The sequence below is a fragment of the Lonchura striata genome, chromosome 29 (assembly GCF_046129695.1).
Source record: "Lonchura striata isolate bLonStr1 chromosome 29, bLonStr1.mat, whole genome shotgun sequence".
Lineage (NCBI taxonomy): Eukaryota > Metazoa > Chordata > Aves > Passeriformes > Estrildidae > Lonchura > Lonchura striata.
In genome coordinates, this window is record NC_134631.1 from 805,957 (window position 1) to 829,959 (window position 24,003).

At 51.2% G+C, this 24,003-nt stretch overlaps 1 protein-coding gene and 1 long non-coding RNA gene across 2 annotated transcripts; both read left to right on the forward strand.

The window, feature by feature from the left end:
- Positions 1 to 82: 82 nt before the first annotated feature.
- On the forward strand, positions 83 to 2,613 carry LOC144247655 (uncharacterized). The gene is made up of 2 exons (XR_013341250.1): positions 83 to 453; positions 2,416 to 2,613. It is a non-coding gene; the product is annotated as an uncharacterized LOC144247655 (long non-coding RNA).
- Positions 2,614 to 2,689: 76 nt separating this feature from the next.
- Positions 2,690 to 22,522, forward strand: ZBTB22 (zinc finger and BTB domain containing 22). The gene is made up of 5 exons (XM_077788999.1): positions 2,690 to 2,739; positions 6,539 to 6,728; positions 18,555 to 20,624; positions 20,667 to 20,954; positions 21,499 to 22,522. The coding sequence occupies exons 2-3, from the start codon at positions 6,564 to 6,566 to the stop codon at positions 20,619 to 20,621; spliced, it is 2,232 nt and encodes a 743-aa protein (XP_077645125.1). The 5' UTR covers positions 2,690 to 2,739; positions 6,539 to 6,563; the 3' UTR covers positions 20,622 to 20,624; positions 20,667 to 20,954; positions 21,499 to 22,522.
- The last annotated feature ends 1,481 nt before the right edge of the window (positions 22,523 to 24,003 follow it).

Below are 24,003 nucleotides of genomic sequence, written 5' to 3' on the forward strand. Positions count from 1 at the left end.
AGGTGTGGATTTTTGGGTTCCCAGCTGATTTTTGGGGTCCCAGGTGTGGAATTTTGGAGTCCTGGTTGATTTTTGGGGTTCCCAGCTATATTTTTGGGTTCCCAGGTGTATTTTTGGGGTTCCCTGGTTGATTTTTGGGTTCCCAGCTGGAATTTTGGGTTCCCAGCTGCATTTTTGGGGTCCCTGGTGTGGATTTTTGGGTCCCAGCTGATTTTTGGGGTCCCAGGTGTGGATTTTGGGGTCCCTGGTTGATTTTTGGGTTCCCAGCTGGATTTTCGGGGGTCTAACCCTGCTGCCCTCCCCAGCCTGGCGGTGAGCAGGGGGGGCTCGGGGGGCTCGGGGCCGGATTTGGGGGGCGCCCCCCCCTCGCCCCTGCCCGACTCCACCCGCGCCGACTCCCCCGGGGGGGACCTGGTGAGCTCCTCGCAGGGGAGCCCCCCCCGGGGCTGCAAGGTGAGCCAATTAACGGGCGGTTAATTAACGGGGGGGGGGAATTAACGGGCTGGGGGTTAATGGGGCTTGGGGGGGATAATGGGATTTGGGGGGAATTAATGGGATTTGGGGGGATTGATGGGATTTGGGGGGGGGATTAATGGGATTTGGGGGGAAATAATGGGATTGGGGAATTAATGGGATTTGGGGGAATTAATGGGGTTTGGGGGAATTAATGGGATTTGGGGGGAAATAATGGGGTTTGGGGGGGGTTAATGGGATTTGGGGGTGATTAATGGGGTTTGGGGGGATTAATGGGATTTGGGGTAATTAATGGGATTTGGGGGGGTTAATGGGGTTTGGGGGGGAATTAATGGGATTTGGGGGTGAATTAATGGGATTTGGGGGGGGTTAATGGGATTTGGGGGGAATTGATGGGATTTGGGGGAATTAATGGGATTTGGGGGGAATTGATGGGATTTGGGGGGCAATTAATGGGATTTGGGGGGAATTGATGGGATTTGGGGGGGGGATTAATGGGATTTGGGGGGAAATAATGGGATTTGGGGGAATTAATGGGATTTGGGGGAATTAACGGGATTTGGGGGGGGATTAATGGGATTTGGGGGAATTAATGGGATTTGGGGGGAATTGATGGGATTTGGGGGAATTAATGGGATTTGGGGGAATTAATGGGATTTGGGGGGGGTTAATGGGATTTGGGGGCAATTAATGGGATTTGGGGGGGAATTAATGGGATTTGGGGGGGATTAATGGGATTTGGGGGAATTAATGGGATTTGGGGGGATTAATGGGATTTGGGGGGATTAATGGGATTTGGGGGTTAATGGGATTTGGGGGGGATTAATGGGATTTGGGGGCAATTAATGGGATTTGGGGGGGTTAATGGGATTTGGGGGGGGGATTAATGGGATTTGGGGGGGAAATAATGGGATTTGGGGGAATTAATGGGATTTGGGGGAATTAATGGGATTTGGGGGGAATTAATGGGATTTGGGGGGAATTAAAGGATTTGGGGGCAATTAATGGGATTTGGGGGGGGTTAATGGGATTTGGGGGGGATTGATGGGATTTGGGGGGAATTAATGGGATTTGGGGGGAATTAATGGGATTTGGGGGGAATTAATGGGATTTGGGGGGGAATTAATGGGATTTGGGGGGGGTTAATGGGATTTGGGGGGGATTGATGGGATTTGGGGGGGATTAATGGGATTTTGGGGGGAATTAATGGGATTTGGGGGGGAATTGATGGGATTTGGGGGGGGGTTAATGGGATTTGGGGGGGGGGGTTAATGGGATTTGGGGGAATTAATGGGATTTGGGGGAATTAATGGGATTTGGGGGGAATTAATGGGATTTGGGGGGAATTAATGGGATTTGGGGGGGTTAATGGGATTTGGGGGGAATTAATGGGATTTGGGGGGTTAATGGGATTTGGGGGGAATTAATGGGGTTTGGGGGGAATTAATGGGGTTTGGGGGGATTGATGGGATTTAGGGGGATCCTGGTTGGATTTGGGGGTCCTGGTGGGATTTGGGGGGATCCTGGTTGGATTTGGGGGGTCCTGGTGGGATTTGGGGGTCCTGGTGGGATTTGGGGGGGTCCTGGTGGGATTTGGGGGGTCCTGGTGGGATTTGGGGGGTCCTGGTGGGATTTGGGGGGGTCCTGGTGGGATCTGGGGGGTCCTGGTGGGATTTGGGGGGGTCCTGGTGGGATTTGGGGGGGTCCTGGTGGGATTTGCTGGGTCCTGGTGGGATTTGAGGAGACGTGAGGAGCTTCGGGGGACATTTCGGGCTGGTCCTGGCAGGGATTTTGGGTTCTTTGGGGGGGGGGACTTGTGTGGGGTTCTGGGGGGGCATTGGAGACATTTTGAGGAGGATCTGGGGGGGGTTTGAGGCTCTTCAGGGGGGGGTGACCCCGGGGACCCCCCCGGACCCCCCAAATTCGCCTCCCCCTGCCCAGGCCAGCGTGGGGACCCAGTGCGACCCCGAGGAGATCATCGTGCTCTCGGACTCGGACTAGCCCCGCCCCTTTCCCGCCAGGCCCCGCCCCTTTCCCGCCAGGCCCCGCCCCTTTCCCGCCAGGCCCCGCCCCTTTCCCGCCAGGCCCCGCCCCTTTCCCGCCAGGCCACGCCCCCAATAAAATCCCGCCTTTTGTTTACGCGCGCGGCTCCGCCCCTCTCTGCGCGCGCTCCGCGCTGACGCGGCGCGGCGTGATGACGTCACTGGGGGGCGCGGCCCGGCGGGTTCAAGATGGCGGCGGCGGCGCCGTGAGGGCCGAGCGCGGGTAACGCGGGAGGGGGCGGGGCCTGCGCGGGGGGCGGGGCCTGCGCGGAGGGGGCGGGGCCTGCCCGGGGGGGGGAATTGGGGAGGATTTTGGGGGGCGTGAGGGGGATTTGGGGGGGATTAACGGGGTTTGGGGGGGATTAACGGGATTTGGGGGGGATTAACGGGGTTTGGGGGGATTAACGGGGTTTGGGGGGATTAACGGGGTTTGGGGGGGATTAACGGGGTTTGGGGGGGATGTACGGGATTTGGGGGGGATCTGAGGGGGTTTGGGGGGGATCTGAGGGGGTTTGGGGGGGATTAACGGGGTTTGGGGGGGGGATTAACGGGGTCTCGGGGGTCCTGGGGGGCATTTGGGAAAGATCCAGGGGGATTCTGGGGGGATTTGGGAAAGATCCGGGGGATTCTGGGGGGATTTGGGAAAGATCCAGGGGATTCTGGGGGTCCTGGGGGGGATTTGAGGGGGATCTGGGGGGTCCTGGAGGGGAATTAACGGGATTTGGGTGGGACTGGGGGGGATTTGGGGAGGATTTGGGGGTCCTGGAGGGGAATTAATGGGATTTGGGGGGGACTGGGAGGGATTTGGGGAGGATTTGGGGGTCCTGGAGGGGAATTAACGGGATTTGGGGGGGACTGGGGGGGATTTGGGGAGGATTTGGGGAGGATTTGGGGGTCCTGGAGGGGAATTAATGGGATTTGGGTGGTCCCTGGTGGGACTGGGGGGGATTTGGGGAGGATTTGGGGGTCCTGGAGGGGACTGGGGAAAGATTTGGAGAATTCTGGGGGTCCTGAGCGGGATTCGGGGTCCCTTTGGCAGGGAATTAGTGGGATTTGGGGGGTCCTGGGGGGGATTTGGGGGGTCCTGGGGTTGTTTGAGGGGAGTTTTGGGGGGGTCGTGAGAGGGATTTGGGGGGGCTTGGGTGGGATTTGGGGGGAACTGGGAGGAATTTGGGATTTTGGGGGGATTTGGGGCAGATTTGGGGGGTCCTTTGGGGGATTTGGGGGGTCCCGAGAGGGTCCAGGGGGAGAATTTGGAGGAGCTCGGAGGATTTTGGGGGGTCCTTTGGGGGATTTTGTGGGGGATTTTATGGTTTTTGGGGGGGTCTTTTGGGGGATTTTGGGCAGTATTTTGGGGAGGGTTTGGGGGATTTTGGGGTTTCTGAGACTTTGGAATTTGGGGATTTGGGTTGAGAATTTCCCGGGATCTGGGGCAGAAAATTTATGGGATTTTGGTCAGGACATCTCAGGATTTTATGTGAATTTTATGGGGTTTCAGTCAGGATTAAAGCTTTTGGGTCAGAATTGAGGGATTTAGGCAAAATTTGGGAGGAAAAATTGGGATTTGGGCGGGGGGATTTAGTGGGATTTCGGTCAGAATTAAGAAATCCGGGCAGATCGAAAGGAATTTGAGGCAAAATGTATGGGGTTTGGGGTGGAATTAATGGGATTTCAGTCAGAATTTTGGGGATTTCAGGGAAAATTAATGGAATTTGGGCTAGGTTTAATGGGATTTGGGCCAGGTTTAGTGGGATTTCAGCTAAAATTAAAGGATTTGGTCGAAATTTTGGGGTTCAGAATTTGGGATTTTGGTGGGAGTTGAGGGATTTAGGGAAGGATTAAGAGAATTTGAGCCAGAATTATGGGATTTGGGTAAAATTTGTGAGATTTTGGTCAGAATTAGGGGATTTGAGGCAGAATTGAGGGCATTTGAGGCAGAATTTAAAAGTCTGAGTGAGAATTTAATGGGGTTTGGGACAGAATTCCAGGATTTTGGCCAAATTTAGGGGATTAATGGGGTTTTGGACGGAATGAAGGAATTCCAGGGACAATTAACAGATTTTGCTCGGGATTCAGGGTTTAGGTCAGGACTTTGGGCCAGAATTAATGGGATTTGGGCCACAATTAATGGGATTTTGGTTGGAATTGGTGGGATTTTGTGCAGAATTAAGGGAATTTGAGGCAAAATCAGTAGAATTGGAATCACAATTAATGGGGTTTGGGCTGGAATTAATGGGATTTGAGTCAGAATGAAGGGATTTGGGGTAGAATTTGGAGCTAGAATTAATGGATTTGGGGTGGGATTAAGGGATTTGAGTTGAAACTAGGGATTTTGCTTGGAATTAAGGGATTGGGGCTGGAATTAAGGAATTTGATACCGAATTGGTGGGATTTTGGCCAGATTTCTGTAATTCGGGATAGAATTAAGGAATTTGTGTTGGAATTAATGGGACTTGAGCCAATATTAAGGGATTTGGTGCAGAATTAGTGGGATTTGGTGCAGAATATCAGGATTTGGGCCGGAATTATGGAATTTGGGTCAGAATTCGTGGAAATTGACCGGAATTTAAAGGATTTGGTGCAGAATTAAAGGATTTGGGGTAGAATTAAGGAATTTGTGTTGGAATTAATGAGCTTTTGGTTGGAATTAATGAGATTTGAGCTGGAATTAGGGGATTTGGTACAGAATCAGTGGGATTTTGGTTGGAATTAATGGGATTTCTGTTGGAATTAATTTGATTTGAGCTGGAATGAATGGGATTTGGGCCAGAATGAAGGGATTTGGGGTAGAATTAAGGAACTTGTGTTGGAATTAATGAACTTTTGGTTGGAATTAATGGGATTTGAGCTGGAATTAGGGGATTTGATACAGAATCAGTGGGATTTTGGTTGGAATGAATGGGATTTCTCTTGGAATTAATTTGATTTGAGCTGGAATGAATGGGATTTGGGCCAGAATGAAGGGGTTTGGGGTAGAATTAAGGAACTTGTGTTGGAATTAATGAGCTTTTGGTTGGAATTAATGGGATTTAAGATGGAATTAGGGGATTTGATACAGAATCAGTGGGATTTTGGTTGGAATGAATGGGATTTCTGTTGGAATTCATTTGATTTGAGCTGGAATGAATGGGATTTGGGCCAGAATGAAGGGATTTGGGGTAGAATTAAGGAATTTGTTTTGAATTAATGAGCTTTTGGTTGGAATGAATGGGATTTCTGTTGGAATTAATTTGATTTGAGCTGGAATGAATGGGATTTGGGCCAGAATGAAGGGATTTGGGGTAGAATTAAGGAACTTGTGTTGGAATTAATGAGCTTTTGGTTGGAATTAATGGGATTTAAGATGGAATTAGGGGATTTGATACAGAATCAGTGGGATTTTGGTTGGAATGAATGGGATTTCTGTTGGAATTAATTTGATTTGAGCTGGAATGAATGGGATTTGGGCCAGAATGAAGGGATTTGGGGTAGAATTAAGGAATTTGTGTTGGAATTAATGAGCTTTTGGTTGGAATGAATGGGATTTCTGTTGGAATTAATTTGATTTGAGCTGGAATGAATGGGATTTGGGCCAGAATGAAGGGATTTGGGGTAGAATTAAGGAACTTGTGTTGGAATTAATGAGCTTTTGGTTGGAATGAATGGGATTTCTGTTGGAATTAATTTGATTTGAGCTGGAATGAATGGGATTTGGGCCAGAATGAAGGGATTTGGGGTAGAATTAAGGAACTTGTGTTGGAATTAATGAGCTTTTGGTTGGAATTAATGGGATTTAAGATGGAATTAGGAGATTTGATACAGAATCAGTGGGATTTTGGTTGCATGAATGGGATTTCTGTTGGAATTCATTTGATTTGAGCTGGAATGAATGGGATTTGGGCCAGGATGAAGGGGTTTTGTCACAGAACCAACGAGCTTCGAGCCAGAATTTGGGTCAGAAATCTGGAATTCGGCGCAGGACCCGCGCTGGCTCCTCCCCAGTTCCTGACCCCAAACCTCGTCGTTCCCCCCCCACACCTCAGACCCTCCCCCTCCTCCTCCTCCACCATGCCCCGGTCCTGCTCCCCCCCTCCTCCTCCTTCCTCCTCCTCCTCCTCCTCCTCCTCCTCGCTGCTGCACGTGGAGTTCCCGCAGGTGCCGCCGGCGCTGCTCTCCAACCTGAACCAGCAGCGCCTGGAGGGGAAGCTCTGCGACGTCTCCATCCACGTGCAGGTGAGCTGCAAGCTAAAAAAGAGAATTGAACCCCAGCTGCAAGCTAAAAAAGAGAATTGAACCCCAGCTGCAAGCTAAAAAAGAGAATTGAACCCCAACTGCAAGCTAAAAAAGAGAATTGAACCCCACAGCTTTGAAGGAGTTGTAAAGGCGGCGTGTTCACCGCGGCGCCGGGCACGCGTGGGGATCCCTCCCTGCTCTGCTTTGAGAGCAAAACCAGTGAGAGACTCCAGGTCAGAATTACAATTTGTTGGGAAAAGGGAAAAAGAGACAAAAATACGTGCAATGACACAAAAGGAAAATCACTGACAAAGTCAGAATACAACCTGACGCCCCTCTGGCCATTGTGCTGGTAGCAGTCCAAACTGGGGTGGCTGCAGTCCTCGTGGAGTGGCAGATGTGGTTCTGTTGGAGCAGTGGTCCTGTAGAAAAGGTGTAGTCGGTCCAGTGGAAACCCCTCTTGGAAACCTGTGGGAAGGCTGCTCCTCTGTTCAGAAATCCCAGGATAGATCCAGGTGGGAATGCTCAGCTCCTCCCCCTGGGTGGAGCACCTCGGTGAATCCTTGATCATCTGTTAGAAATGGCTCCTGGAGGGAATTCCCTCTGAGTCATTAGTTCAATTAACCAAGCTTCACTAAGATAGCGAGCTTCCTTTGCAACTCTCTGAAAAACATGAGTGACTAGAAGAGCGGCGCTAATTATTTTTCTTTCGGAAAACATTGCCGCTGTTTCGATAGATGACTTTTTTCCTTTCCTACCTGCTTAAATTGCTCTCCTGTTGGAGGCTCCAATAGAGGGAACAGATGTGCTGCTGATCCAAGCAGCAGCAGCTGGAGTTTCACCCCAGAGACACTTTTGGCTAGCTGGATGGTGCAGAGAAGTCCAGGCGTGCCGGAGCTCCGGTGGCGGCGGGATGGAATTTCCTCTCGTGGAGTTTCCCGCTGCAGGAGGGGCCTTTAAGGTGGTGGTGAAGGAAAGGAGTCGGTTCTGATGGAGGGTTTAATCCAGAGCTTTATTCTGGCCCACAGGACTCTGAATGGAGCAGCAGCTCCAAACAGAACTCCCACAGGCCTCTGGATCCAGTCACTGCTCCATCAGAACTTCCCGGACCGCGTGGCTGCTTGCCCTTTTTCCTCGGGAGGGGATAGGGAGCCACCAACCAGGTATGGGAGAGCAGGTCTCAGTGGAGGGCATCTTTTGAACCTGCCCAATCACTTGATGACCTTCTGGAATGTCAGGAAGAAAGACAGTGCTCACAGGGGTCAGGGTGGGGAAAGGAGGAGTGATTGACCCACCTGGGAGGACAACTTCAGGGGAGGAACCCGGGGTTCTGGGGTAAACCATAAAATCAACGCCGCAGCATCTCCACGTCGTTTTGTTTAAAATGAAGAGGGCTGGGTTTGGGGGGCAGAATGCTTGCCAAACCACAGTTGGTGAGTTGGTTCCCATCCTTCAGGAGGGTCCCTATCTTCAGCTGAGGCTTCCAGGTCGTCCATTGGAGCACTAGGGGCTTCCAAGTGGTAGACTTCAGTGGGGGAAGATGAGCTTGGAATTAACTTGTGAACCATGCGCCTGATTAGCCCAAAAACAATGCTAACAACTACAATAACAACAACTGGAATAAACAGTACCAAAGAGTTTTCAGAATAGATCCCAACCAGCCCAAGAGTCTCCAGTCCTTGAACAGCCCAACCAGCCAGTTGTCTGTGTCTCTTTTGATGTTGTTCGCCATGGTTTTCGTGCTGTCGATCTCACCATGGGCGTTCTCTGCTTTCGATGGCGAGGTGAGGCAGCAGAGACCTTCAAGTTCTTCACAGCGATGGTTGTGCAGGAGGAGCAGATGGTCTGTGGCTGCCCTGTTTTGAATGGTGGCTTGCCTGGTAATTTCCTCCTCATCTGAGAAGAAGTCACTCGGGGCAGTAGAAGTGAGGTTTGCCTGTTTTGCAGCCCAGCATTCCAATCAGCCTAACTCTCCCATGCTTTTTGCTGCCGAGATCCACGGCAGAAGGACTGCAGTTGTGGTGGCCTTAAATCTGGACCAGTGAACAATTTCCAAATTACAGTCTGGGTCTAATTGCCTTAGGTCCCTTTTTTGGATTGCAAATTTGTGTGTATTGTTTTTTATTTTCCAGTGCATTAGATTTGTTCGATTTGGGGTAAACAGGCTCAGCTTGCCAAAGGTGCATGGACCTCCGAGCAGACGAGGGGGGAGGCCTGCCCAAGCTCTGTCTCCACATATTAAAAACACAACTTCTGGGAGCTCATGGGGTTTGTAATCATCACTTGACCAGTGCGTGACTGGGATTGAATTTTCGCACCAGTTTTTGTCTGTGTAGTGTGGGCTGCTAGGGTGAGGACAGGTGTTCAGCTTAATTTCATAATACGGTAACTGGGGATTAAATTTAAAGTGAATGCAACAGGTTGCATTCATGGAGCCCGAGAGATGGAATTCTTGTGGCTGCCTTTTTGGCAGCAGTAAGTGTCTTGCCCACTCCTGCTAAAACAGAAAAGGATTGTCAGCAGGATGGCGACCAGGAGGAGGTGTGAGCGAGTTAACTTCATTTAAAGCATGTCACAGTTTGGAAACTGTGGATTTAAAAGGAACTCCCACCAGGCAAGCTGAGAGGAGGTCAGAGGCTGTTGCTGTGGAGAGACAGATGTGATCCTGTCCAGGGGCTTTGGTCTAGGCGGTCCGTGTGTTTGCTTTGGGCTGAGGGACTCTCCAGGAGATCGCTGGTGGAATGATGGAGAGTAGGATGAGGAGCAGACTCGGTCTCACGGTGTCTTGAGACCGCACGTGAACAACAGGATCCAAACTGGTAAAAGAAACTCAAGACGGAAATATATTACAAATTATTCCAGATAGAAGGTGTAAATGGAATTTCTTCCAGGAAACACAGGTGGCATCTCCTCCTCCAGGCAGCATTAGCGACCTGGGGTGCTTCTGTAGACCTCCCTGAGACCTTGGGGACATAGGGCCTTACCCATTGGGATGGAACCCACTTTAAACCAGAGCGGGTGGACACGCAGGCGCGTCCACATCCCCGTGCAACCCATTTGTAAGGTCCCACTGTCTTCCAAGTCTCAGGGTCCTTTACTAAGACTGGAGGCTTTTCTTTCGCTGACATCCGACTGCTCCCCCCAAAGTGGCATACGATGGGCGGACTCAGGTTGTCAAAAGAACAGTTCAGAAAATTAATTGTGAGCAGTGCTCTGGACAGCCGGATGTGGGGAGGTTCCACTTTCAGGACCTGATGTGGCTGGTCCAGGACTTTTGATATCGAGGTGAGTCCTGTCCACTATGGCTTGGCCTGTATGGGAGTAGGGGATGCCTTTTTTGTGCTCTACTCCCCATTGCTGCAGGAAACTCTGGAATTCCTTGGATTTGTAAATGGGCCCATTATCAGTTTTCAACTCCTTGGGGATGCCCATGAAAGGGAAAGCCTGTAGGAGATGCTTTATGGCATCAGAGCATGATTCTCCCATGTGGGCAGAGGCACAGAAAAAGTATCTACACTGACAAGAACGTATTTCTGCCGTCTGAATGTTCGCCACAGTTCACGACTGTTCAGCCCCCTCGGGTTCGCTCCCGCGCTTCGTAGGGACTGCGTGTTGTTGGCAATTGGGGTACGTGGCCACAGTCGCTCTGGCCTGTTGCCGGGTGATGTGAAACCGATGAACTAGGCCAGGTGCATTGTGGTGCAAAAGCTGGTGGCTGCTTTTCGCCTGTTCAGAAACACCGGGGAGAGGGGCCATCTCTGCAGGCACAGCAAGAGCATCTGCCCTTCTGTTGCCTTCGGCGATAGAACCTGGCAGGCTGGTGTGTGACCTGATGCGCATCACAAAAAATGGTTGCTCTCGGTGGGAGACTAACTTTAGAAGTTTTGAGAGCGATTCAAAAAGTGTGATGGTAGACACTTCTTGCGGTATTGCTTGATGTGCCCTGGATACTTCTCCTGCCATGTAGGCAGAGTCTGTAATCAAACCGAATGGTTCTGAGAACTTTTTGAAGGCCCTAACAACTCCAGCCAACTCAGCAACCTGAGGTGAAACTTCCACCTCAGCAATGTCCATCTCCCACTGCTGAGTTTGAGGATCCTTCCAAGCCATAACGGACTTGTGGGATCTCTCGGACACATCTGTAAAGACAGTCAGAGCCTTTTTTAAAAGTCTCCTACTTTGAATGCTTCCCAATTTCAGGGTGAAGTGAACTTCTTGTTCGAAAATTTTGTGTGCAGGCCGATGGATAGAAATTTATCCTGAGCAGGAATCCAGAGCAAACTGCAACGCTTCATTTTCCTGAAGCAAATGTTCCAACATTGCCTTAGTAGTTTGGCCCAATTTTAACCTGATTGGAATGTGAATGCAGTCAAAGTCACATCCTGCCAGCTCCCTGATCCTGGTCCCATCTTTCTGGATCAGTTCTGCTACCAGCCCTTGGGGCTTTGTCATTCTCTTGGGCCTTTGGTGACTGAAGAAAACCGACTCTATGATCAAGAGAGGGTCCCTCTGGTTCTGCCCCTTTTTAGGTATTTCTTTTGCCTTAGGTGTTTGTTTCTGCTCCCACTGGAAAATGATTCGATGGAGGTGTGGTAACTTACCTGAGATGATAAATTTGAATGGCAGGTCAGATCGACATTGCCTGGCCTGTCTCGTAGACATTCCTGTCTGAACTTTTTCTAGAGCTTTCTGTGCCTCCGGGGTAATAGCCCTAGGAGAACTTGGGTCCTCTCCCCCTCTCAATAAATTGAAAAGAGGGGAAAAGTCTTTGTTAGCCAGACCTAGCCAGGGCCTTACCCAGTTTAAAGACCCACACAAGTTGTGGACATCTGCAAGGGTCTCAATCCTCATTTTGGTTTCTAATTTTTTTAAGGAACAATGATCCTCTCTCCAATTTCTAAGCCCAAGTACTTCCAAGGTGGCTTCTTTTGAATTTTCTTTTCCTGGAGCTCGAACTCTGCAACAATCAATGCATCGATCATTAGGTCAAGCGCATGGGTGAGTAAATCATCACTGGGGGCACACACAAGAATATCATCTCTATAATGACAGCTGATGGCCTTTTCTGCAGCTGCACACGCTGGGGAGAGTGAGGAAGAGACACGCCACTGGCAGATTGATGGTGAGGCTTTCAGTCCTTGAGGAAGAACTTTCCAGTGGTACCTCTTCCTCGGGGCTCCCCTGTTTATGGTGGGGACCAAGAATGCGAAACGCGGTGCTTTGTCAGGGTGTAGGGGAATTTGGAAAAAAACAATCTTTGATATCAATGGCAGCCAAATTCCAATTTTGGGGGAGCATCGCTGGGGATGGCATGCCAGGTTGGAGAGAGCCCATATCTTCAATGACATTATTAATTAGTTGGAGGTCGTGGAGGAGCCACCATCTTTTTGTCAGCCTTCTGGATGACGAACGCTGGAAAGTTCCACAGAGACCTGATCTTCATGATGTGACCCTTTTACAACTGCTCTTCCACTAGCTCCTCAAGCACCTTCAGTTTTTGTTTACTGAGCGCCCACTGTTCTACCCAGACTGATGTATACAATGTCTTCCAATTCAGTTTTTGGGTAGGGCGCTTCTCAGTGACCACTGCCCAAAAACCCTGTGGAGAGTCTGGAATGTCAATTGTGACTCCCCATTGGCCCGTTAGGTCTCCCCAGCAAAGGGCTCTGGATAATCTAACACAAACAGACGTAGATTTGCCAATTGTCCATTTGGCCCCTCGATTTGGATGACGCTCCTAGATTGTCTTGCCAGTTGCATGCCCCCTATACCTCAAAAGTGACCAGCCACATTTTGCAAAGTGTGCTGGCCAGTCCTGTGCTGGGATCACTGCAGTCCACGCCCGTGTCTATGAGCATCTCGATGCATTTTGGCTCCCACCCCCTCCGACATTACACCAGATTTTGGGTTTGTCCTTCCCAATAGCTTGGACCCAGCGACTGTGGGCCCTTGTCTTTCAATGCCTTCAGATAGACTTGGCTCCAGGATATCCTGTGCTACGATTTGTCCTTCGGGAAGAAACAGGTGGAAACAGTGCAGCCAGAAAACAAATTGCTCAGGATCTGATGTTGTCATTCCTGAAGCAATTTTGATCTCTTGTGGTGTGCGTTTGGTGTCCCCAGTGACTTTGTACTTACAGCGAATTTGGTGCCAAGTTCCCTGCTGTTGTGGGCTCACGGAGACAAAATGCCAGTCAGTGTCTTTCAGGTGGAGTGGTTCTGTCAGCTGCAACCTGAAAGGCTCATTGGTAGAAGCTGTGGTTAGAATCGGTTTGCCTAAGTCATAGCAAAGGTTGTTTGGTGTCGCATCCAGTGGTGGACCAGCAGAAGTGGTCTTTGAAGCATCTGCTTCACTTAGAGAAATGGGGATGTTACTGCGCGCTTGGTCTTTTTCACGTCCCTCATTCCCTTGGCCCGCTCTTTTTGTGTCTGTGCACCTGGCAAGCTGGCGCTCCCCATTTAGGTTTTTTTGTTGTTGATGATGACCCCCTGGGAGCCCTTGTAGTTCTCCACCCCTGCTATTTTTAAATTCATCAAATTGTTTTTTCAGGGGACACTGGTTAACCCAGTACCCAAGGTTCTTAAAAAGCAGGCGTGGCTTTGTGGGGTCAACCATTGCTGATCTTCGCTGTGTCCCGCTGTGCTGGTGGAATGGGTGCTGGGCTGGCAGCAGTGACTGTCTGTGGTGGTTTTGGCAGCAGCACTGGTCCAGTGTCCTGAGCCACACTCATCAGAAGCACTTTAATGTTACAAACTAAAAACATATATTTAGTGTGTGGCGGGGGTTCTAAAGGTAAGCTTAAAATTGTAGCTCGACACTGTTCATTCACGTTTGCAAACGCCATTTCTTCTAGAACCTCTTCCCTTGCATTCTCTTAACTTGGATTTCAATAGCTCTAGTTAACCTTTCCACGAATTTCAAAAAAGGCTTTGATGGTAGCTGTTTGATCTTACTGTATGGCTCAAGAGGGCCACCAGGTTGAAGGGTGAAGAATGCTTCTTCAGCTGCCTCGTTGACTCTCTCAAGGACTTAGAGGGATTACTGCAGCTTGGACTGGGGCCAAGGACCGTTGGCCTTCAATGGAGAGATGCTCAATGGTAATTGGCATCCTTTGCTGTGTTTGGATCAGCGTGCAAGTCTGAGAGAGCCTCTTTCATCAGTTGCATCCATGCACTTCCCATAGTTTGAATTCTGTAGAGGTCATGAGGCACAAAAAAAGCTGTTTTAAATCACGTGGGACTAGTACAGTCCTACCCAGCTCGGCCTTCAAAAGGTCACGGAAGTAGGGGCTCTGTGGTCCGTGGTGTTGGTGTGTTTTGCAGATATCTTTTATTATTTGCCGTGCAAAAGCTTTCCAATTAGCAGTTGTGGCTCCTCCCCCTTGCCCCACATGCTGGTATGTGACAGGGATGGGTGAAAATTGGGACCCTGTATTGGGTCTGTGGTTCCCTGCTCCTTACCTTTTGAACTGGAAGCGTTGGCCACTGGGAGCCATTTCGGTGGTCACTGCTCTGCGAAAAACTAACACGTGCTCGGGGTTTGTGAGCTGGGGAGACAGGAGATCAGGGAGAATTCCACGCAGGACTCTGCGGACAGTGGGACTCAGGCACTTTAAGATGCTCAGGTTTCCCTGGGCGTGAGCAGAGTCTGTTCTCCTTAAGATACCGAGTTTTGGGGTAGAGGGTTCATGACTGGGGTGGGGAGAAAAAGGAAGAGCAGAAGTACATTCCTTGTTATTTGGCTTTTCCTTCACTTCCCTTTGTTTGAGTAAAGCTGATCTAACCTGCAAACTCCAAAACACAAATCTAGCTGAAGACGTGTCCCCAGACCTTCCCAAGGTTATCAATTTGTGACCCACCGTGTCCCAAAAGTGGGTGTTGTGGACTCGTTCAGGAGCAACTTGAAAGCCACTGTATAAACGGTTTCAATTTTCCCTTAGAAAACGATACATTTCCACTAACTAAAAATCCTATAATCTGATAATAAACTCCTTTCTGTGCCGTGCTTAGCTTTGCCCCCATTTTAGACGTAAAATGCACAGTACAACCCCGCAGCGACCAAGAACAAAACGAATTCACTCCCAATTTCCAAAAACCGCAGTTGAGAAGCGAAAGCACCTAGATTTCAGCCCTGCAGAGCAGCAGCAGCAGCCTGTGCTGCTTCTAAAACTGCTGCAGGCAGCAGCAGGGACTCGTCGGGTTGTGCCCGTGTGGAATGTGGTCTGGAGGTTGTTTACCCAAGGTGATTGCTGGGTTGGATTCTGGCGATGGTTGTTTGGATTCACAGACCAATTGCATCCACAGCTGTGTTGGGACTCTTGGCAGAGAATCATGGGTTGTTCTAGTTAGTGAGTGATAGTTCTTGTTAGTAAATATAGTGTAATATAGTATAATGTAGTATGATAAAGTCATTAATTAGCCTTCTGATATCACGGAGTTCTGTGCACTATTCTTCCCAGATGTCGGGCACTGTAGCGCCGATGTCCCCTTTGCTTATGCATATTCATTTTACTGGTTTCACAAGTTGAAATGAATTTTTAGCAGTTTTTATTCGTTTTTATCAGTCCTTTGTGCAGAGAGCTCTCAGTCAGCCTCAGCCTTTGCCCCCCACAAAGGGTTCCCCACTTTTCTTGAGAGTTTGAAATTTTGAATTCCTTCTCTCCGTTTATCTTGGGCGTTCGAATTCCTGAATTCCTTCTCTCTGCTTACCTTGTGAGTTTGAATTTTTGAATTCCTTATCTCTGCTTATCTTGGGCGTTCGAATTCCTGAATTCCTTCTCTCTGCTTACCTTGTGAGTTTAAATTTTTGAATTCCTTCTCTCTGCTTATCTTGGGCGTTTGAATTTTTGAATTTCTTCTCAGTTTGAGTTTTTGAATTCCTTCTCTCTGCTTATCTTGGGCGTTTGAATTTTTGAATTTCTTCTCAGTTTGAGTTTTTGAATTCCTTCTCTCTGCTTATCTTGGGAGTTTGAATTTTTGAATTTCTTCTCAGTTTGAGTTTTTGAATTCCTTCTCTCTGCTTATCTTGGGAGTTTGAATTTTTAAATTTCTTCTCAGTTGGAGTTTTTGAATTCCTTCTCTCTGCTTATCTTGGCAGTTAGAATTTTTGAATTCCTTCTCTTGGCCGAGGCGATTCTGCCAGCACAAGTTTTTGATTTTTCTCTCTTGCGAGAACAGGGAGCCTTGATGAGCCTTAACGAGCACAGATGAGCTCATTACAGGCTCAGAACTTCTCACCTGAATATGGAACGGGTTTTGTAGGAGGGAGACGAGAGATCTCTGAAGCCAGGGCTTGGAACTCGGGTTTATTGCAAAGGGGCAATACATTTTTATATATAGGCCCAGTTTGTATTGGCAGGGCCCCTGTTTGGGGCTGCCAGCCACAGCTCCAAGCAAGGCGAAAGAGAGACCTGAAAGAGAGAGACGTTCCCATTACAATACTATAAATCTTCTCTTCTGAATATTCTAATTTTCACTAACCAATCCAGTACAATATACAAATCCCTGAAAGAGAGAGACGTTCCCATTACAATACCATAAATCTTCTCTTCTGAATATTCTAATTTTCACTAACCAACAAGATACAAATCCGCCAAAGAGAGGGAAGTTCCCATTACAATACCATAAATCTTCTTCTGTGCTGAATATTTTCATTTTCACTAACCAACAAGATACAAATCCGCCAAAGAGAGAGAAGTTCCCATTACAATACCATAAATCTTCTCTTCTGAATATTCTAATTTTCTCTAACCAATCCAGTACAATATACAAATCCCTGAAAGAGAGAGACGTTCCCATTACAATACCATAAATCTTCTCTTCTGAATATTCTAATTTTCTCTAACCAATCCAGTACAAGACACAAATCCTATAGCATTTGCATACAGCCTATAAGAATCATGACATTACCATACTGTGTTACATTTTAAACCCTAAAAACTTCTCTTTGGACCCGCTCTGCCAAGCCAGTAGGGTCTGCTGTGCCCCTTGGAGCTGTCTGCAAGCAGAGGGTATCGTTTCATCAAGAGGGGATTGCCTTCAGCCGGCCGTGCCCTTGTTTTCCAGTTGTTTAGTCACTAAGATTTGGCATCTCAAAGCTTGCTTTCGTTTCCATCTCAGTTACCAATTCCATATTCACAGAATCCTTTGCCAGGCAATTGCATGGATGAGATTCCGTGTTCCACCTTCTCAAAGCTTGCTTTCGTTTCCATCTCAGTTACCAATTCTGTATTCACAGAATCCTTTGCCAGGCAATTGCATGGATGAGATTCCCTGTTCCACCTTCTCAAAGCTTGCTTTCGTTTCCATCTCAGTTACCAATTCCGTATTCGCAGAATCCTTTGCCAGGCAATTGCATGGATGATATTCCCTGTTCCACCTTCTCAAAGCTTGCTTTCGTTTCCATCTCAGTTACCAATTCCGTATTCGCAGAATCCTTTGCCGGGCAATCGCATGGATGAGATTCCCTGTTCCACCTTCTCAAAGCTTGCTTTCGTTTCCATCTCAGTTACCAATTCCGTATTCGCAGAATCCTTTGCCGGGCAATCGCATGGATGAGATTCCCTGTTCCACCTTCTCAAAGCTTGCTTTCGTTTCCATCTCAGTTACCAATTCCATATTTGCAGAATCCTTTGCTGGGCAATCGCATGGATGAGATTCCCTGTTCCACCTTCTCAAAGCTTGCTTTCGTTTCCATCTCAGTTACCAATTCCGTATTTGCAGAATCCTTTGCCGGGCAATCGCATGGATGAGATTCCCTGTTCCACCTTCCACCTTCTCAAAGCTTGCTTTCGTTTCTATCTCAGTTACCAATTCCATATTCGCAGAATCCTTTGCCAGGCAATCGCATGGATGAGATTCCGTGTTCCACCTTCCACCTTCTCAAAGCTTGCTTTCGTTTCCATCTCAGTTACCAATTCCATATTTGCAGAATCCTTTGCTGGGCAATTGCATGGATGAGATTCCCTGTTCCACCTTCCACCTTCTCAAAGCTTGCTTTCGTTTCCATCTCAGTTACCAATTCCATATTTGCAGAATCCTTTGCTGGGCAATTGCATGGATGAGATTCCCTGTTCCACCTTCCACCTTCTCAAAGCTTGCTTTCGTTTCCATCTCAGTTACTAATTCCATATTTGCAGAATCCTTTGCTGGGCAATTGCATGGATAAGATTCCGTGTTCCACCTTCCACCTTCTCAAAGCTTGCTTTCGTTTCCATCTCAGTTACTAATTCCATATTCACAGAATCCTTTGCTGGGCAATCGCATGGATGAGATTCCCTGTTCCACCTTCTCAAAGCTTGCTTTCGTTTCCATCTCAGTTACCAATTCCATATTTGCAGAATCCTTTGCCAGGCAATCGCATGGATGAGATTCCCTGTTCCACCTTCTCAAAGCTTGCTTTCGTTTCCATCTCAGTTACCAATTCCGTATTCGCAGAATCCTTTGCCGGGCAATCACATTGATGAGATTCCGTGTTCCACCTTCCACCTTCTCAAAGCTTGCTTTCGTTTCCATCTCAGTTACTAATTCCATATTCGCAGAATCCTTTGCCGGGCAATCGAATGGATGAGATTCCCTGTTCCACCTTCTCAAAGTTTGCTTTCGTTTCCATCTCAGTTAAAAATTGCGTATTTAAAGAATCCTTTGCTGGGCAATCACATGGATGAGATTCCGTGTTCCACCTTCCACCTTCTCAAAGCTTGCTTTCGTTTCCATCTCAGTTACCAATTCCGCATTCACAGAATCCTTTGCCGGGCAATCGCATGGATGAGATTCCACCTTCCCCAGCAGGATTCCCATCCCGCTCAATTCCTGCTCTGTCCCGCAGGGCCGCGAGTTCCGCGCGCACCGCGCCGTGCTGGCCGCGTCCTCGCCCTTCTTCCACGACCAGCTGCTGCTGAAGAACCTGGACTCCATCGAGCTGCCCGGCGTCATGGACCCCGCGGCCTTCGCGCTGGTGCTGGGCTGCGCCTACACCGGCCGCCTGTCCATGGCCCGCGGGGACCTGCTCAGCTTCCTGACGGTGGGCAGCGTGCTGCAGATGTGGCACATCGTGGACAAGTGCACCGAGCTGCTGCGGCAGAGCCGCGCTCCCGAGCCGCCCGCTTCCTCCTTGTCCTCATCATCCTCGTCGTCTTCCTCCTCCTCCTCCTCCTCCTCCTCCTCCTCCTCCTCCTCGCGGCTTCTCTCCAGCCGTGCCAGCGACAGCCAGTCCCCCAGCAGCACCAACGCGCTGCTCCCGGCGCCGCTGCCCGAGCTCCCGGCAGGGAAAGCGGGCAGCGAGGAGGACGAGGAGGAGGAGGAGGAGGAGGGTGGTGAGGAAGGGCCCCGGGCTCTGCCCCGAAAACCGTGGCTGTTGCTCAAGCGCCAGTGGCTGCAGGAGGATCTGGTGCTCACCTGCGAGGAGGATGAGGAGCACGTGGTGGGGGAGTGCCGGGAAAATCCAGGAATTCCCGGCGGGAATGAGCGCGGGGAGGGTGGGAAAGGGAGCGCGGAAGAGGACGGGGTGCCCGGCCGGGAAAATCTGGGAATGGGATCTGGGAATAGCCGGGAAAATCTGGGAATGGAATCTGGGAATAGCCCGGGAAAATCAGGAATGGGGCCCGGGAGGGGCTGTGAAAATTCAGGAATGGGACCCGGGAATGCCCAGGAAAATCCGGGAATGGGATCCAGGAGGGGTTGGGAAAATCCAGGAATGGGGCCTGGGAGTAGCCGGGAAAATTTGGGAATGGGATCCAGGAGAGGCCGAGGTGCCTGTGCCTGGGGCAGCGAGGAAATCCATGGAATTCCACGCGGAAATGAGGGAATTCTACATGAAAATGAGGGAGTTTCTCATGGAAATGAGGGAATTTTGCACGGAAGTGAGGGAATTTCTCACCAAAATGAGGGAATTTTGCATGGGACTGGTGGGATTTCATGCAGAAGCGAAGGAACTGGGGGAATTTCACACAAAAACGAGGGAATCCTGCAGAGAACTGGGTGGATCCTGCGCAGAACTGAGGGAACCGTGCACACAACCGACAGAATTTTGCATGAAAATGAGAAAATTTTGACTGGAATCGGAATTTCACGCGAAAATGGGATTTTGACCGGAACAACTGGAATTTCACACGAGAATGAGGGAATTTTGCACAGAACCAGCAGAATTTTGCATGAAAATGAGGGAGTTTTAACTGGAATCAGTGGAATTTTGCATGAAAATTCAGGAATTTTGACCAGAACAAGCAAAATTTGGGATGGGACCGAGGGAATTTTGATTCAAACTGGTGGAATTTCGCATGAAAATGAAGGAGTTTTAACCGGAATCAGAGGAATTTCACACAAAACCTCAGAAATGTTGCACAGAACTGCTGGAATTCCACATGAAAATTTGGGGATTTCAACCAGAACCAGCAGAATTCCGCACGAAAATTTGGGGATTTCGACCAGAACCAGCAGGATTCCGGATGGAACCGAGGGGATTTTGACCAGAACCGGCAGAATTCCACACAAAAATCCGGGAATTTCGCCCAGACCCGCCCGGATGGCGAATCCCGGAGCCGCCCGCAGCGCGCCCCGCACGGCGGGGGCGGGTCCCGGCCCCTCGCAGCCCTCACCTGCCGCCCAGGTGAGCTCGTGCGGCTCGGCCAAGGTGTTCGTGTGCCACTGCGGGAAGGCGTTCTCGCACCGCAGCATGCGCGAGCGGCACGTGAACATGCACCTGGACCTGCGACCCTTCACCTGCGCGCAGTGCCGCAAGCGCTTCAAGATGAAACATCACCTGACGGAGCACATGAAAACCCACACCGGGCTGCGGCCCTACACCTGCAGCACCTGCGAGCGCACCTTCATGTGGAGGGACAGCTTCGTCAGGCACCGGGGCACCTGTGCGGGGACAGCTGGCACACCTGAGTGACACCTGGGTGACACCTGAGCGACACCTGGCACACCTGAATGACACCTGGGTGACACCTGAGCGACACCTGAGCCACATCTGAGTGACCCCTGAGTGACACCTGGGTGACACCTGGCACACCTGGCACCCCTGGGCACAGGTATGTCACACCTGAGTGATGCCTGACACACCTGAGTGATACCTGAGTGACACCTGGCACACCTGGCACCCCTGGGCACAGGTATGTCACACCTGAGTGATGCCTGACACACCTGAGTGATACCTGAGTGACACCTGGCACACCTGGGCACAGGTGATGTCACACCTGGGGAGAGATGTCACACCTGGGCACAGGTAATGTCACATGTGAGTTACACCTTGCACACCCAAATGATGCCTGGCACACCTGGGCACAGGTGATGTCACACCTGGGCAGGTGCAGGGACAGCTCCATGTGACACAGGGCCACCTGTGCCAGGGCAGCAGGGACACGGGGAAGGGGCAGGGGGCAGGGGAGAGGTGTGCAGTGACACCTGGGAGAGCTGTGGACAGGTGATGTCACACCTGGGTGGGTGCAGGGACACAGAGCCACCTGTGCAGGGATGGGACATGGGGGGACTCAGGGTGATGTCACATGTGTGACATCATCACACCTGGGGGGCGACACAACTGGGGGGGTGACATCACACCTGGTGGGGTGGGCAGGTGAGGGTGGAGGGGACAGCTGGGCATGACGGTGACATTCCACCCAGGTGAGCCTGCATCCAGGTCACATCTGGATGATGTCACGCTGGCAGAGGTCATGTCACACCTGGGTAGGAGGGGGGTGTGGACAGGTGATGTCATAGCTAGGTGAGCTGGTGATGTCACACTGAGGTAGAGGTGACATCATAACCAGGTGACACCACACCTGAATGGAGAGGTGATGTCACAGCTGGACAATTGGGTCCCACCCACACCTGGGCACTTGGAACCCTCACATCTGTATCCCTCACACCTGGATCTGCTTATACCTGTATCCCTCACACATGGAGCCCCCACACCTGGATCCCTCACACCTGGATCTCTTACACCTGAGTCCCAGCCTGCCCAGATGTTGGGGTTCCTGCACACCTGGATCAGCAGTTCTCAGCACACCTGGGCACCTGCACCCTGCTCAGACACACCTGGATCTCCTCTGGACACCTGGACCTCCTCAAAATGAACCTGGAACCCCTCAAAGACCTCTGTATCCCCCCAGAAGACCTGAGTCCTTCCCAGGACACCTGGATCCCCCAAAAAAGCACCTGGAACCTCCCCAAGGACCCCTGGATCCCTCCAGGACATCTGGATCCCCCTAAAAGTGCCTGGATCCATGGAGGAACACCTGGAACTTCCCCCAGGACACTTGAGACCCCTCCCAGGAACACCTGGATGACACCTGAGCACACTGGGAGCCCCTAGGAACACCTGGATTCCCCAAAAAACCACCTGGGACACCCCCAAAACCACCTGGAAATGCCTCAGGGACACGTGGATGACCCGTGGGACACCTGAACCTCCCTCAAGGACACCTGGATTGCCCCAAAAAACACCTGAGCTCACACAAAGATCACCTGGACCCACCCAAAAACCCACCTGGACCCACCCAGGAACACCTGGAACTGCCCCCAGGAACACCTGCCCTCCTACAACTCACCTGAACTCCCCAAAACCCACCTGGAATCCCCAAAAACCTACCTGGATCCACCCAGGAACACGTGGACCCACCCAAACCCACTGGAAGCCTCCAAAAATCCACCTGGGACCCCCAAAATCCCACCTGGCCCCTCCCCCGTGACAGCACAAGTGTGGCTGTGCCCCCCCCACTCCCCCGGGTTTGTATTTTTGGGTCGATTTGTGGCAATTTTTGGTTTCCATTGATAAAAATCCAACTGGGGGCATTGCCAAGTCTCATTTGGGGTGAGGCTTCGGGAGGGGCGGTGCCAGAACGCGGAGCTGGGAATTTGGGGGGCGGGGCCTGAGGGGGCGGGGCGCTCGGTGGGCGTGTCCAGCAGCGAGGGGAGGGGCCTAAAAGGGGCGTGGTCAACATCTGGGGTTTCGTCCTGCCCCCTCCTCCCCCCAAATTCCCTGGGACCCCACCCTCACCACCCCTCCCTCACCCATGGGACACACCCCGAAACCTCCCCAGCCCCTCCCCCCTTGGCCAAGTTGTTCTCACCTGGGAACCCCCAAATCTTTGGGAATTCTCACGTGGGACCCCCAAACCTCATCTGGGACCACCCAAGCCTCAGCTGGGACCCTCCAGAATTTCCTCAGGACTCCCCAGAACCGGTCGAAGGCGGGGCAGACTTGGGCGGTGGCGTCACCTCGCCCTGTCTTGACCCAGCCGTGCCACACTCGGGCGTGTCCCCAGCGCACACGCGAGTGTATTCGCCTCCCCGAGTGTACCTGGAGTGTAGCCGGAGTGCCCCGCGAGGTGTGACAATCCCGGAGCAAGGGGGCCGGGAGGGGACAGAGGGGACACGGGGGTGGCAGAGGGGACGGTGACGTGGCAGGAGAGGATGGGCGTGATGGGAAGCGGGGAGGTGACTGAGGGGCGGAGGGGACTGAGGGTGGACGGGACAAAGGGGGACCCCACGAGGGCACAGAGGCCACCACAGGAGGCCACAAGTGCCACGAGGTCCCTGCCACCTCTTCTGTCCCCTCCCTAGCTACTGGAGGTGCTGATGGCTGCAGTGGCCACCCTGGGTGAGGTGGTGGCCACCGCTACTGTGCCGAACAGGGGCATGCTGCTGGATGGTCCCCAAAGTCCCTGCACGCGTCCCTGAAGACCTTCATCAATCACCTCGGTGCAACCCTGAATCAGTGTTGTGTCACCTCCTGGGACTACTTTGATGTCATCTCCCTGGGCTACCTTGATGACACTTCCCTGGGCCAATTCATTGTCCTACTGGACAACTGTGGTGGCACCACCCCAGGGCTGCACCCCTGGGCCAGCTGTGGCCAGCCTTGAGGCCAACCTGGAGGCCACCTGGGCCGATGTGACAGCCGCTGCCAGCACCTGGCAGGAGTTGTGGACACGCTCTTGGGGAGCTGGTCCCGGCTGGTCGAGGAGGCCACCGAGCTCTGCAGCAACTGGGAGGACACGGCCACCAGGAGGGAACTGCAGGCAGAGCCGCCCCTGGGGCCGCTGGAGCGCTTGGTGGCCACATGTGACAGAGCCAGCGTGTTCCCCCAGGAGCTGCAGCGCCAGCTCGGGGACATCGAGTTAGCTCTGTCAGAGACAAGGGAGCCATCCCCTGATTTCTGTGTGGCCTTGGCAGCCGTGGTGGCTGAGGCTGAGGGGCTGTGGGTTGTCAGCGCCCGCCTGGCTGCGCGTCACCTGCGGAAGATACTTGGGCAAATCAGAATAATCTTGGAC

What these genes read in the sequence shown, in the direction of transcription:
- ZBTB22 (XM_077788999.1), top strand. Translation starts at nt 6,564, where the DNA reads ATGCCCCGGTCCTGCTCCCCCCCTCCTCCTCCTTCCTCCTCCTCCTCC. An exon ending in ACGTCTCCATCCACGTGCAG is followed by an intron (nt 6,729 to 18,554) that starts GTGAGCTGCAAG and finishes TCTGTCCCGCAG; the next exon opens with GGCCGCGAGTTCCGCGCGCA.